General features: G+C 44.6%; 1 protein-coding gene across 1 annotated transcript in view; it reads right to left on the bottom strand.

Annotated features, from left to right (window-relative positions):
- The window catches only part of LOC135509245 (receptor-type tyrosine-protein phosphatase F-like), a 626,176-nt gene that overhangs the window by 52,397 nt on the left and 558,779 nt on the right, over positions 1 to 15,000 (bottom strand). The window contains 2 exon segments of the mRNA XM_064929741.1: positions 9,803 to 9,900; positions 14,891 to 14,923. Of these exon segments, the coding sequence (XP_064785813.1) occupies positions 9,803 to 9,900; positions 14,891 to 14,923 (131 nt within the window).

Consider the following 15,000-nt stretch of genomic DNA (forward strand, 5'->3'; position numbering starts at 1 on the left):
ATGGGTCTTCCTATAAATATAGAATCAGGATATGGGTCTTCCTATAAATAAAGAATCAGGATATGGGTCTTCCTATAAATATAGAATCAGGATATGGGTCTTCCTATAAATATAGAATCAGGATATGGGTCTTCCTATAAATATAGAATCAGGATATGGGTCTTCCTATAAATATAGAATCAGGATATGGGTCTTCCTATAAATAAAGAATCAGGATATGGGTCTTCCTATAAATATAGAATCAGGATATGGGTCTTCCTATAAATATAGAATCAGGATATGGGTCTTCCTATAAATAAAGGGGCCAATGTGTGACATTGAGACCAACATTTCAAAATTATTTGAAACCTAAAATAAAAATGATTTTCATGCAGTTCCACATGTGTGCTTAGAGGAAAATATGCAAATTGACCTATAACTCCACCTATACAACAACACAGGTCTAGGACTATACATCCTATACAACAACACAGGTCTAGGACTATACATCCTAGACAACAACACAGGTCTAGGACTATACATCCTAGACAACAACACAGGTCTAGGACTATACATCCTATACAACAACACAGGTCTGGGACTATACATCCTAGACAACAACACAGGTCTAGGACTATACATCCTAGACAACAACACAGGTCTAGGACTATACATCCTAGACAACAACACAGGTCTAGGACTATACAATATATACAACAATAGTATAGTGTATAGTCCTGTATATAGTCTCCACATTGACTCAGTACCAGTACCACCCATATATAGCCTCCACATTGACTCTGTACTGGTACCCCCTGTATATAGCCTCCACATTGACTCTGTACCGGTACCCCCTGTATATAGCCTCCACATTGACTCTGTACCGGTACCCCCTGTATATAGCCTCCACATTGACTCTGTACCGGTACCCCCTGTATATAGCCTCCACATTGACTCTGTACCGGTACCCCCTGTATATAGCCTCCACATTGACTCTGTACCGGTACCCCCTGTATATAGCCTACACATTGACTCTGTAATGGTACCACTCTATATAGCCTCCACATTGACTCTGTACCGGTACCCCCTGTATATAGCCTCCGCATTGACTCTGTACCGGTACCCCCTGTATATAGCCTCCACATTGATTCTGTACCAGTACCCCCTGTATATAGCCTCCACATTGACTCTGTACCGGTACCCCCTGTATATAGTCTCCACATTGACTCTGTACCGGTACCCCCTGTATATAGTCTCCACATTGACTCAGTACCAGTACCACCCATATATAGCCTCCACATTGACTCTGTACTGGTACCCCCTGTATATAGCCTCCACATTGACTCTGTAACACTCTGTCTCCCCCATGTATATAGCCTCCCTCCATTGACTCTGTACCGGTACCCCCTGTATATAGCCTCCATTCTAATGTGACTCTGTAACACTCTGTATATAGCCTCCCATTCTAATGTGTATACCCCTCTGTATATAGCCTCCACATTGACTCTGTACCGGAACCCCCTGTATATAGCCTCCACATTGACTCTGTATACTGAACCCTCTGTATATAGCCTCCACATTGACTCTGTATACTGAACCCCCTGTATATAGCCTCCACATTGACTCTGTATACTGTAACCCTGTATATAGTCTCCACATTGACTCTGTGTATACCGGTACCCCTGTATATAGCCTCCACATTGACTCTGTATACTGTAACCCCTGTATATAGCCTCCACATTGACTCTGTACCGGTACCCCCTGTATATAGTCTCCACATTGACTCTGTATACTGGTACCCCTGTATATAGCCTCCACATTGACTCTGTATACCCCTCTGTATATAGTCTCCACATTGACTCTGTACACTGGTACCCCCTGTATATAGCCTCCACATTGACTCTGTGTATACCCCCTGTACATAGTCTCCACATTGACTCTGTACCTGTACCCCTGTATATAGCCTCCACATTGACTCTGTATACTGGTACCCCCTGTATATAGTCTCCCATTGACTCTGTACCGGTACCCCCTGTATATAGCCTCCACATTGACTCTGTATACTGTAACCCCTGTCTCCTCCCATTCTAATGTATAACTCCACATTGACTCTGTCCCATTCTAATGTGTATATAGCCTCCACATTGACTCTCCCCGAGCCTACCGTTAAATAAAGCCCGACTAATCAGCCTAAAAACACAAACAGGTGAAACCAATAAACAGAAAGGGGAGAAAAGATCAGTGGCAGCTAGTAGGCCGTAACACTCTGTCTCCACCCATTCTAATGTGTATACTGAAACACTCTGTCTCCTCCCATTCTAATGTGTATACTGTAACACTCTGTCATTCTAATGTGTATACTGAAACACTCTGTCTCCTCCCATTCTAATGTGTATACTGTAACACTCTGTCTCCTCCCATTCTAATGTGTATACTGAAACACTCTGTCTCCTCCCATTCTAATGTGTATACTGTAACACTCTGTCTCCTCCCATTCTAATGTGTATACTGAAACACTCTGTCTCCTCCCATTCTAATGTGTATACTGAAACACTCTGTCTCCTCCCATTCTAATGTGTATACTGAAACACTCTGTCTCCTCCCATTCTAATGTGTATACTGAAACACTCTGTCTCCTCCCATTCTAATGTGTATACTGAAACACTCTGTCTCCTCCCATTCTAATGTGTATACTGAAACACTCTGTCTCCTCCCATTCTAATGTGTATACTGAAACACTCTGTCTCCTCCCATTCTAATGTGTATACTGAAACACTCTGTCTCCTCCCATTCTAATGTGTATACTGTAACACTCTGTCTCCTCCCATTCTAATGTGTATACTGTAACACTCTGTCTCCTCCCATTCTAATGTGTATACTGAAACACTCTGTCTCCTCCCATTCTAATGTGTATACTGTAACACTCTGTCTCCTCCCATTCTAATGTGTATACTGTAACACTCTGTCTCCTCCCATTCTAATGTGTATACTGAAACACTCTGTCTCCTCCCATTCTAATGTGTATACTGAAACACTCTGTCTCCTCCCATTCTAATGTGTATACTGAAACACTCTGTCTCCTCCCATTCTAATGTGTATACTGAAACACTCTGTCTCCTCCCATTCTAATGTGTATACTGAAACACTCTGTCTCCTCCCATTCTAATGTGTATACTGAAACACTCTGTCTCCTCCCATTCTAATGTGTATACTGAAACACTCTGTCTCCTCCCATTCTAATGTGTATACTGTAACACTCTGTCTCCTCCCATTCTAATGTGTATACTGTAACACTCTGTCTCCTCCCATTCTAATGTGTATACTGAAACACTCTGTCTCCTCCCATTCTAATGTGTATACTGTAACACTCTGTCTCCTCCCATTCTAATGTGTATACTGTAACACTCTGTCTCCTCCCATTCTAATGTGTATACTGAAACACTCTGTCTCCTCCCATTCTAATGTGTATACTGAAACACTCTGTCTCCTCCCATTCTAATGTGTATACTGAAACACTCTGTCTCCTCCCATTCTAATGTGTATACTGAAACACTCTGTCTCCTCCCATTCTAATGTGTATACTGAAACACTCTGTCTCCTCCCATTCTAATGTGTATACTGAAACACTCTGTCTCCTCCCATTCTAATGTGTATACTGTAGTACTGGGTATCGTCCATTCTGATGAAGGCCATTTAAACCTTTTCCTCAGAGGATGATACGGAGAAATGTTCCACTGAAACTTCCACAACTTTCTCCTCCTCAGTAACAAAAAGCCAGTCTGTTACGGAGCTGAGGCGTAAACAGCCCGGTAGTGAGAGATGATTTACATGGAATCACTGACGAGCACCACAACACAGCCAGCTTGTCTGTCAACCGCCTACCTGCCTGTTCGTTAAGGAACATTTTCATTTTGCAGTCAAAACATGTCACTGGCGTTCAACACGTTTTGAGAAAACAGCGGAGAGCGGGCATGCTAGACGGACAACTTCTTGTAAACAAAAGAGACAGCGCCAAGCCAGTACAACTCTCTCTGACACGCTGGAGAGGAGAAGAGGGGGGAGGAGAGGAGGGGGGAGGAGAGAGAAGGGGAGGAGAGGGAGGACAGGAGAAGGAGAGGGAGGAGAGGAGGGGGAGGAGAGGGAGTGGGAGGAGAGGAGGGGGAGGGAGAGAAGGAGAGGGAGGAGAGGAGGGGAGGAGAGAGAAGGGGAGGAGAGGGAGGAGAGGAGGGGGGGGAGGATAGAGAAGGAGAGGGAGGAGAGGGGAGGGGGGGAGAGAGAAGGAGAGGAGAGGGGGGAGGGGAGGAGAGAGAGAGAAGGGGAGGAGAGGGAGGAGAGGGAGAAGGAGAGGTGAGGGGAGAGAAGGAGAGGAGGGGCAGGAGAGGTGAGGTGAGGAGAGAGAAGGAGAGGAGAGGGAGGAGGGAGAAGAGATGAGGAGGGCATAGAAGGAGAGGAGAGGTGAGGAGGAGAGGAGAAGAGGAGGAGAAGAGGAGGAGGAGAGCATTCGATGTAGATAATGATAGAACTATAAGTGCAGGCTAGACGGCAGGAGATCTCTTCCATAGGGAGAAGATGGGTGAGATGGAGTCTGTGCAGATACACTTTATGATTGACATACTATGCTCATTATAGCAAAGAGTAGTGTACACTGGATGGAGCAAGCACCAGCCTGCCAATCATCCCTACAGTCCTATACTACTATACCTGGGAATCAGCCTGTTACAACTATAGATAGACAGACATTCTCTATATTGGACTCCCGAGTGGCGCAGCGGTCTAAGGCACTACATCTCAGTGCTAGAGGTGTCACTACAGACCCTGGTTCGATTCCAGGCTGTATCACATCCGGCCGTGATTGGGCGGCACACAATTGGCGCCAGCGTTGTCCGGGTTTGGCCAACGTATGGCCGTCGTTGTAAAATACGAATTTGTTCCTAACTGACTTGCCTTGTTAAATAACAAAAAATCCTGTCACCAAGAGATATCCATTCCTCTAAGAAAACAAACTAGAATTGTGTTGTTGATGAATGTTAGGAGGAGAGTTAGCCTAACTCTGTGCATGTAGGATTCTGAGCCAACACAACCTATACTACCCTGGATCAGCCAGTCTAATCCATCTAGACTGACCCTGTATGGAGTGGGTTATCATTCAGTCTAAACCATCTAGACTGACCCTGTATGGAGTGGGTTATCGTTCAGTCTAAACCATCTAGACTGACCCTGTATGGAGTGGGTTATCGTTCAGTCTAAACCATCTAGACTGACCCTGTATGGAGTGGGTTATCTAAACCATCTAGACTGACCCTGTCAGTCAGTCTAAACCATCTAGACTGACCCTGTATGGAGTGGGTTATCGTTCAGTCTAAACCATCTAGACTGACCCTGTATCGTAGTCTAAACCATCTAGACTGACCCTGTATGGAGTGGGTTATCGTTCAGTCTAAACCATCTAGACTGACCCTGTATGGAGTGGGTTATCGTTCAGTCTAAACCATCTAGACTGACCCTGTATGGAGTGGGTTATCGTTCAGTCTAAACCATCTAGACTGACCCTGTATGGAGTGGGTTATCTGAAACCATCTGACTGACCCTGGGAGTGGGTTATCGTTCAGTCTAAACCATCTAGACTGACCCTGTATGGGTTATCGTGTCTAAACCATCTAGGTTATCGTTCAGTCTAAACCATCTAGACTGACCCTGTATGGAGTGGGTTATCGTTCAGTCTAAACCATCTAGACTGACCCTGTATGGAGTGGGTTATCGTTCAGTCTAAACCATCTAGACTGACCCTGTATGGAGTGTACTAATGATGTGATGGAGTGTACTAATGATGACCCTGTATGTGTACTAATGATGTGTAGTGTACTAATGATGTGTAGTGTACTAATGATGACCCTAGATGAGTGTACTAATGATATAAACTAATGATGTGTAGGAGTGATGTACTAGTCTAAATGATGATATAGTGTAATGATAAATGATGTATGATGTAGTGTAATGATGTAGTCTAAACCATGATGATGTAGTGTATGTAATGATGTACTAATGATATAGTGTACTAAAACCATGATATAGTGTAGTCTAATGATGATGTAATGTACTAATGATGTAGTGTACTAATGATGTACTAATGATGTAGTGTACTACTAATGATAATGATGTGTACTAATGATGTAGTGTACTAATGATGTAGTGTACTAATGATGATGTAATGATGTGTACTAATGATATAGTGTACTAATGATGTAGTGTACTAATGATGTAGTGTACTAATGATGTAGTGTACTAATGATATAGTGTACTAATGATATAGTGTACTAATGATGTAGTGTACTAATGATGTAGTGTACTAATGATGTAGTGTACTAATGATGTAGTGTACTAATGATATAGTGTACTAATGATATAATGTACTAATGATGTAGTGTACTAATGATGTAGTGTACTAATGATGTAGATGTACTAATGATGTAGTGTACTAATGATGTAGTGTACTAATGATGTAGTGTACTAATGATGTAGTGTACTAATGATGTAGTGTACTAATGATGTAGTGTACTAATGATGTAGTGTACTAATGATGTAGTGTACTAATGATATAGTGTACTAATGATGTGTACTAATGATGTACTAATGATGTAGTGTACTAATGATGTAGTGTACTAATGATATAGTGTACTAATGATGTAGATTGATGTAGTGTACTCCCATGCATGATGAGAGAACCAGGCCGGCAGACAGCACCAGATAGCCAGACAATGATGTAACAATGATATAGTGTACAGATGGCCTATCCAGACTACGATATAGTGTACTAATGGGGGATGGGAAGATACACAATGATGGGAACAGATATAGATGATGTACCAGGGCCTATCCAGACTATGTACCCAGGGGTACTAATGATGGAAGATAAACAGATATAGTGTACTGGATGAACAGCCAGGGCCTATCCAGACTATGTACCCAGATGGGTACTAATGATGTAGTACTAATGAGCTAATGGTAGAACAGCCGGCTAATGAAGTGTACTAATGATGAGGGCCTATCCAATGACCCAGGGGGATGATGGCGCCACCAGACTATGTACCCAGGGTCTCCCATGGCATCCAGACTATGTACCCAGGGGACACAGTGGGGGGGTGGGAAGTACACAGCGGGAACAGCCAGGGCCTATCCAGACTACCCAGGGGGGGGAAGTACACAGCACAGCCAGGGCACCAGACTACGTACCCAGGGGGTGGGAAGTACACAGCGGGAACAGCCAGGGCCTATCCAGACTATGTACCCAGGGGTGGGAAGTACACAGCGGGAACAGCCAGGGCCTATCCAGACTATGTACCCAGGGGGTGGGAAGTACACAGCGGAACAGCCAGGGCCTATCCAGACCATCCCAGGGGGAGGGAAGTACACAGCGGGAACAGCCAGGGCCTATCCAGACTACCCAGGGGGTCTATCCAGACTATGTACTAGGGGGGGGAACATAGCGGGAACAGCCAGGGCCTATCCAGACTGTACTTGCGGGAACAGCCAGGGCCTATCCAGACTACGTACCCAGGGGGAGGGAAGTGGGGAACAGCCAGGGCCTATCCAGACTATATAAGTGCAGCTATCCAGACTTACCCAGGGGAATACAGGGGAACAGCCAGGGCCTATCCAGACTATGTACCCAGGGGGGGGGAAGTACACAGCCAGCCAGGGCCTATCCAGACTATGTACCCAGGGGGAGGAAGTACACAGCGGGAACAGCCAGGGCCTATCCATCTATCCCAGGGGGAGGGAAGTACACAGCCAGCCAGGGCTATCCAGACCCTACTATCCCAGTCCACAGCGGGAACAGCCAGGGCCTATCCAGTCCCTACCCAGGGGGATCCCAACAGCCAGGGCCTATCCATACTATGTACCCAGTCACAGCGGGAACAGCCAGGGCCTATCCATCTATGTACCCAGGGGGATCACAGCGGGAACAGCCAGGGCCTCTCCAGACTATCCCAGTCAGCGGGAACAGCCAGGGCCTATCCATACTAGTACCCAGGGGAGGGAAGTGCGGGAACAGCCAGGGCCTATCCATACTATGTACCCAGGGGGATCACAGCGGGAACAGCCAGGGCCTATCCTCTGTGTACCCAGGGGGAGGGAAGTACACAGCGGGAACAGCCAGGGCCTATCCATACTATGTACCCAGGGGGAGGGAGTACACAGCGGGAACAGCCAGGGCCTATCCATACTATGTACCCAGGGGGAGGGAAGTCCACAGCGGGAACAGCCAGGGCCTATCCATACTATGTACCCAGGGGGAGGGAAGTACACCAACAGCCAGGGCCTATCCATACTATGTACCCAGGGGGGGGAAGTCCAGCGGGAACAGCCAGGGCCTATCCATACTATGTATCCAGGGGGAGGGAAGTACAGCGGGAACCCAGGGCCTATCCATACTATCCCAGGGGGAGGGAAGTCCAGCTCAGCTGTATCCATCTGTCCAGGGGGAGGGAAGTCTAGCGGGAACAGCCAGGGCCCTCTCTGTACCCAGGGGAGGGAAGTACACAGCGGAACAGCCAGGGCCTATCCATACTATGTACCCAGGGGAGGGGAAGTCCTCTATCCATACTATGTCTAAGTCCCAGCCAGGGCCTATCCATCCCAGTCCCTCTACACAGTTCAGCCAGGGCCTATCCATACTATGTACCCAGGAGGAGGGAAGTACACAGCGGGAACAGCCAGGGCCTATCCAGACTATGTACCCAGGAGGAGGGAAGTACACAGCGGGAACAGCCAGGGCATATCCAGACTATGTACCCAGGGGGAGGGAAGTACACAGCGGGAACAGCCAGGGCCTATCCATACTATGTACCCAGGAGGAGGGAAGTACACAGCGGGAACAGCCAGGGCCTATCCAGACTATGTACCCAGGAGGATCCGGGAACAGCCAGGGCATATCCAGACTATCCCAGGGGGAGGGAAGTCCAGCGGGAACAGCCAGGGCCTATCCAGACTATGTACCCAGTGGGAGAGTAGTACACAGCGGTCAGCCTATCCCAGTCGCCACGCTGTCTCCCATCCCAGTCCCACACACACACACCAGTCCACACACTATTCCAGTCCACACACTGTTCCACTGTCTCTATCCCAGTCCACACACACACCAGCCATCTGTTCCTCTGTCTTCCCTGACTCCCATAGGGGACCATGACTGACTTGAGGCTGTTCCAAAATGGCACCCATTCCCTATATAATGCACTACTTGGGGAATAGGGTGCCATTTGGGACTGAATATCTTCCCTTCTCCCTCTCTGTTCCTCTGTCTCTATCCCAGTCCTTCTCTATTCCTCTGTCTCTATCTGTCCTCTGTCTCTATCCCAGTCCCTCTCTATCCCAGTCCCTCTCTGTTCCTCTGTCTCTATCCCAGTCCCTCTCTATCCCAGTCCCTCTCTATCCCAGTCCCTCTCTATCCTCTGTCCCTCTATCCCAGTCCCTCTCTATTCCAGTCCCTCTCTGTTCCTCTGTCTCTATCCCAGTCCCTCTCTATCCCAGTCCCTCTCTGTTCCTCTGTCTCTATCCCAGTCCCTCTCTATTCCTCTGTCTCCATATAGGCTTACCGTTCTGAAAAATAGGCCACTTTAAATGCAAATGTCTAAATCCCCTCTTTTTATTTGTAAGCGAGAGTCACTGACGACCGATAATCCCCGAGTGTCACAGGAGAGACTGACATTCTTCTGAGACACACTCTGGCGTTGAGGTGAACGAGTAGCTCACAGCCTGTGGGGCTATTATGAGAAACCGTTGCAGGCAGCTGAACTGGTGTCCAAGGCTGCGGCGGCAATCTTACCTCGTACTCCTGCGAGAAGCGCAGGCCATCGTTGGCCTTTAGCCTGTCTATGTGGTCCGCCAGATCACACACAGTGATGGGAGGGTGCTCTCTCATTCCTGATGAGACAGGAGAGGAAGAGGGGGAGGAAAAAGTGTGTGAGAGAGAGAGAGAGAGAGAGAGAGAGAGAGAGAGAGAGTGAGAGAGAGAGAGAGAGAGAGAGAGAGAGAGAGAGAGAGAGAGAGAGAGAGAGAGAGAGAGAGAGAGAGAGAGAGAGGAGTTAGACACTGCTGTTAACAAACATTACCATACAAACACATACTGGTTCAACCACAGGGATAGATGACACTGGGAGAGACCATGGGAGTGCATCGTGTTTGACAATGCATTAAGACAGACAGACAGAGAGAGAGAAAGAGAGAGAGAAAGACAAAGAGACAGAGAGAGACAGAGAGAGAGAGAGAGACAGAGAGACAGAGAGAGAGAGAGAAAGAGAGAGAGCTGAGAGAGAGAGAGACAGAGAGAGAGAGAGAGAGAGAGAGAGAGAGAGAGAGAGCTGAGAGAGAGAGAGAGACAGAGAGAAAGAGAGCAGAGCTGAGAGAGAGAGAGACAGAGAGTGCTGGTTAGAGAGAGAGAGAGAGAGAGAGCTGAGAGAGAGAGAGACAGAGAGAGAGAGAGAGCTGAGAGAGAGAGAGACAGAGAGTGCTGGTTAGAGAGAGAGAGAGAGAGAGAGAGAGAGAGCTGAGAGCTGACACAGGTCTGTGACATCGTCGTGCTGGGTGGAGCAGAGAGAGGCGTGGCCGTGAGGCAGTGATAACATCACATCATGAGTGACTGGACTGAGCATGCTCCATGTGGAAACAGACATGTCCCTGACCTCACAAAACTACTGTAAGTTGGTGACAACAGACACGTCCCTGTGCACTACTTCTGGCCAGAGCACAGCTATTCCCTATTTTGGTCAAAAGTTGTTGAAGATATGAAAAATCAGTAGACCGATGGGATCCAGACAGAAAACAGCCAGAAGTCTCACCACATCAGTCACACTGTCACTTCACCACAGCTCTAAACTCCCGGTCGGTCACCAACAAACTTATTTCCACTTCCCACAATAGATGTCCTTACAGTGGTGGCAGGGTATAATCCTAGTGAGGGAGATGGGGACACACACACACCCTGAAAACACCCCCATGGCGCTCTAGGGATTCGTCCCAAGTGGCACTTTATTCCCATTCTAGTGCACTACTTTTGACCAGAGCCCTATGGGGGAATATAGGGAATAGGGTGCTACTGGTGACGCAGCACCCTTAGATTCCTCATTCTGGGCTATTGGATGATTTATGGCTAATCTACCGACACAAATTCCCCGCTCCTCTGAACTTGGCAAGGCTCCCTTTGCACTTAAATGGATTTCTGAAAACTTGCCTGACACATCACACATTCCAACTGAACGGGACACACGTAGACGCCCGAGAGACGCGCAAAAACATCAGAACGTGCCCTGAATCACACTGCTGTGAGGAGACTACCTAGACACACCGTGTCAATTAAATCGGTCGTTAACGTGCCGTTTCTTAAATACACATGTGTATATTAAATACACATGCAATCTTAAATACACATGCTTTCTTAAATACACATGTGTATATTAAATACACATGCAATCTTAAATACACATGCTTTCTTAAATACACATGTGTATCTTAAATACACGTTTTCTTAAATACACATGCAATCTTAAATACACATGTTTTCTTAAATACACATGCAATCTTAAATACACATGCTATATTAAATACACATGCTATATTAAATTCACATGCTATATTAAATTCACGTGCTAGATTAAATTCACATGCTATATTAAATTCACATGCTATATTAAATACACATGGTATATTAAATTCACATGCTATATTAAATTCACATGCTATATTAAATACACATGCTATATTAAATTCACATGCTATATTAAATTCACATGCTATATTAAATTGCTATATTAAATTCATGCTATATTAAATTCACATGCTTTATTAAAGACTGTATATACCGGTTCAAAGAAGATGACTTTATTGTCCATTGTCACAGAGACACTGAAGTGAGTATTTTTCGTAACACTACAGTAATACCGTACATCAACTACACACCGTTAAAGGGTATGCCTACCAGTATGTTACATTATAACTCTTACATTACCATGAGTGTCATTAAGGCTAAGCTAAGCTAAAGGTGGTTGAAAATGCTTTGGAGTGTAATGGGTCTTGGATTGTTTCTTATAGCCAAAACAACACTGACCCTAATGGGTGCTATCATAGACATAACACTGAGACATAGACATAACACTGAGCCCTAATGGGTGCTCCCATAGACATAACACTGATCCCTAATGGGTGCTCCCATAGACATAACACTGAGCCCTAATGGGTGCTACCATAGACATAACACTGAGCCCTAATGGGTGCACTGAGCCCTAATGGGTGCTACCATAGACATAACACTGAGCCCTAATGCCCACTGAGCCCTAATGGGTGCTAACATAGACATAACACTAGACATAACACACTGAGCCCTAATGGGTGCTACCATAGACATAACACTGAACCCTGATGGGTGCATACCATAGGGTGCTAGCAAACACTGAGCCCTACCCTAGACATAACACTGAGCCCTAATGGGTGCTACCATAGCATAACAATAATGGGTGCTACCATAGAACACTGAGCCCTAATGGGTGCTAACATAGACATAACACTGAGCCCTAATGGGTGCACTGGAACCCTTGGGTGCCATAACCTGAGCCCTAATGGGTGCTACCAGAAGAACATGGCACCATTTGAGAATGGGTGCTCATGAGTAACTGAGCACTGACCAGGGAGCTCACTGAGACGGGGCTCCACAGCACCTTAGCATGAGGCGGGGCTACCACAGCACCTTAGCATGAGGCAGGGTGTGTGATTGATGGGGGCTACCATGGAGCAAGTTAAGGTATAAAAACACTGTTTACATCTACGCAAGTTAAGATATAAAAAATGGGCTTAAGAGCTATGCTAGTAAAGATATATGCTAGTTAAAAGTATGCTAGTTAACATCTATGCAAGAAGAACATGGCACCATTTAGACTCATGTAACACCAGGGAGCTCTGAGACGGGGCTCCACAGCACCTAGCATTACAGCATTATATGTAATGGATGGAGCTTAGGTATAAAAAGTTAACATCTACGCAAGTTAAGATATAAAAAGTTAAGAGCTATGTTAAAGATATATGCAAAAAGTATGCTAGTTAACATCTATGCAAGTTAAGAGCTATGCTAGTTAAAAGTATGCTAGTTAACATCTATGCAAGTTAAGAGCTATGCTAGTTAACATCTATGCAAGTTAAGAGCTATGCTAGTTAACATCTATGCAAGTTAAGAGCTATGCTAGTAAAGATATATGCTAGTTAAAAGTATGCTAGTTAACAGCTATGCAAGTTAACATATATGCTAGTTAACATCTATGCAAGTTAAGATATATGCTAGTTAACATCTATGTGCATTAAGAGCTATGCACATTAAGAGTTATGCTAGTTAAGAGCTATATAGGTTAAGAGCTATGCTAGTTAAGAGCTATACTAGTTAACATCTATGCCAGTTAACATATATGCTAGTTAAGATCTATGAAAGTTAAGAGCTATGCTAGTTAACATCTATGCCAGTGAATATCTATATGCTAGTTAACATATATGCTCGTTAACATTATGCTAGTTAACATCTATGCAAGTTAAGATATATGCTAGTTAACATCTATGCTAGTTGACATATATGCTAGTTAAGATATATGCCAGTTGAGAGCTATGCTAGTAAAAATATATGCAAGTTATGATATATGCTAGTTAACATCTATGCTAGTTAACATATAACATCTATGCTAGATAACATCTATGCTAGTTAACATCTAAGTTAAGATATATGCTTAGTTAACATCTATGCTAGCATCTGTGCAGTTAAATATATGCATCTATGCTAGTTAACATCTATGATATATGCACATCTATGCTAGTTAACATCTATGCTAGTTAACATATATGCTAGTTAACATCTATGCTAGTTTTGATCTACGCTAGTTAACATATATGATATATGCTAGTTAACATCTATGCTAGTTAACATTAACATATCGAGCTATGCTAGTTAACATCTATGCCAGTTAACCTCTATGCCAGTTAACATCTATGCCAGTTAACATCTATGCCAGTTAACATCTACGCAAGTTATGATATATGCCAGTTGAGAGCTATGCTAGTTAACATCTATGCTAGTTAACATCTATGCCAGTAAACATCTACGCTAGTTAACATCTACGCTAGTTAACATCTATGCTAGTTAACATATATGCTAGTTAACATCTATGCTAGTTTTGATCCAGTTATGATATATGCATATATGCTAGTTAACATCTATGCTAGTTAACATCTATGCTAGTTAACATATTATTAATATCTATGCTAGTTAACATATGCTATTAAAATCTACGCTAGTTAACATCTACGCTAGTTAACATATATGCTAGTTAACATCTATTCCAGTTAACATATATGCTAGTTAACATCATCTACGCTAGTTAACATTTATGCTACATATATGCTAGTTAACATCTACGCTAGTTAACATCTACGCTAGTTAACATATATGATAGTTAACATCTACGCTAGTTAACATCTACGCTAGTTAACATATATGATAGTTAACATCTACGCTAGTTAACATCTACGCTAGTTAACATCTACGCTAGGCATATTATATTTCTACTCAACACTCAAAGAGCCACTCACAGATGTTACTCCAGGTGCTTTGAGACCAACTTGGGATGGATACAGAGAGCCAGAGAAGAAGTCCCAAAATGGTACCCTATTCCCCCATACTGCTTTAGTCTAAAGTAGTGGACTATATAGAGAATAGGGTGCCTCTCGGGACACAGACGCATTACATACTTCCCCTCTACCATATTAGACACTGAGCGTACAAGCTTGCGGGCAGGAATGTCTGTCCATAGTGAAAGCAGTGGGAAGATGGGAGAGAGCGAAAGGGAGTGACTGCATATGACAGTAGGAGAGAGAACAGACTAACTTGGAGTGTTGGGACAGCGTTGAGTACTGGGACCTGTAGAGAGAAGATGAAGGAGTAATACATAAGGAAGGAAGAAAGGAATATGAGAGGGTGAGAGAGAAAGAGAGAGA

Source organism: Oncorhynchus masou, chromosome 3 (assembly GCF_036934945.1).
Source record: "Oncorhynchus masou masou isolate Uvic2021 chromosome 3, UVic_Omas_1.1, whole genome shotgun sequence".
Taxonomy (NCBI): domain Eukaryota; kingdom Metazoa; phylum Chordata; class Actinopteri; order Salmoniformes; family Salmonidae; genus Oncorhynchus; species Oncorhynchus masou.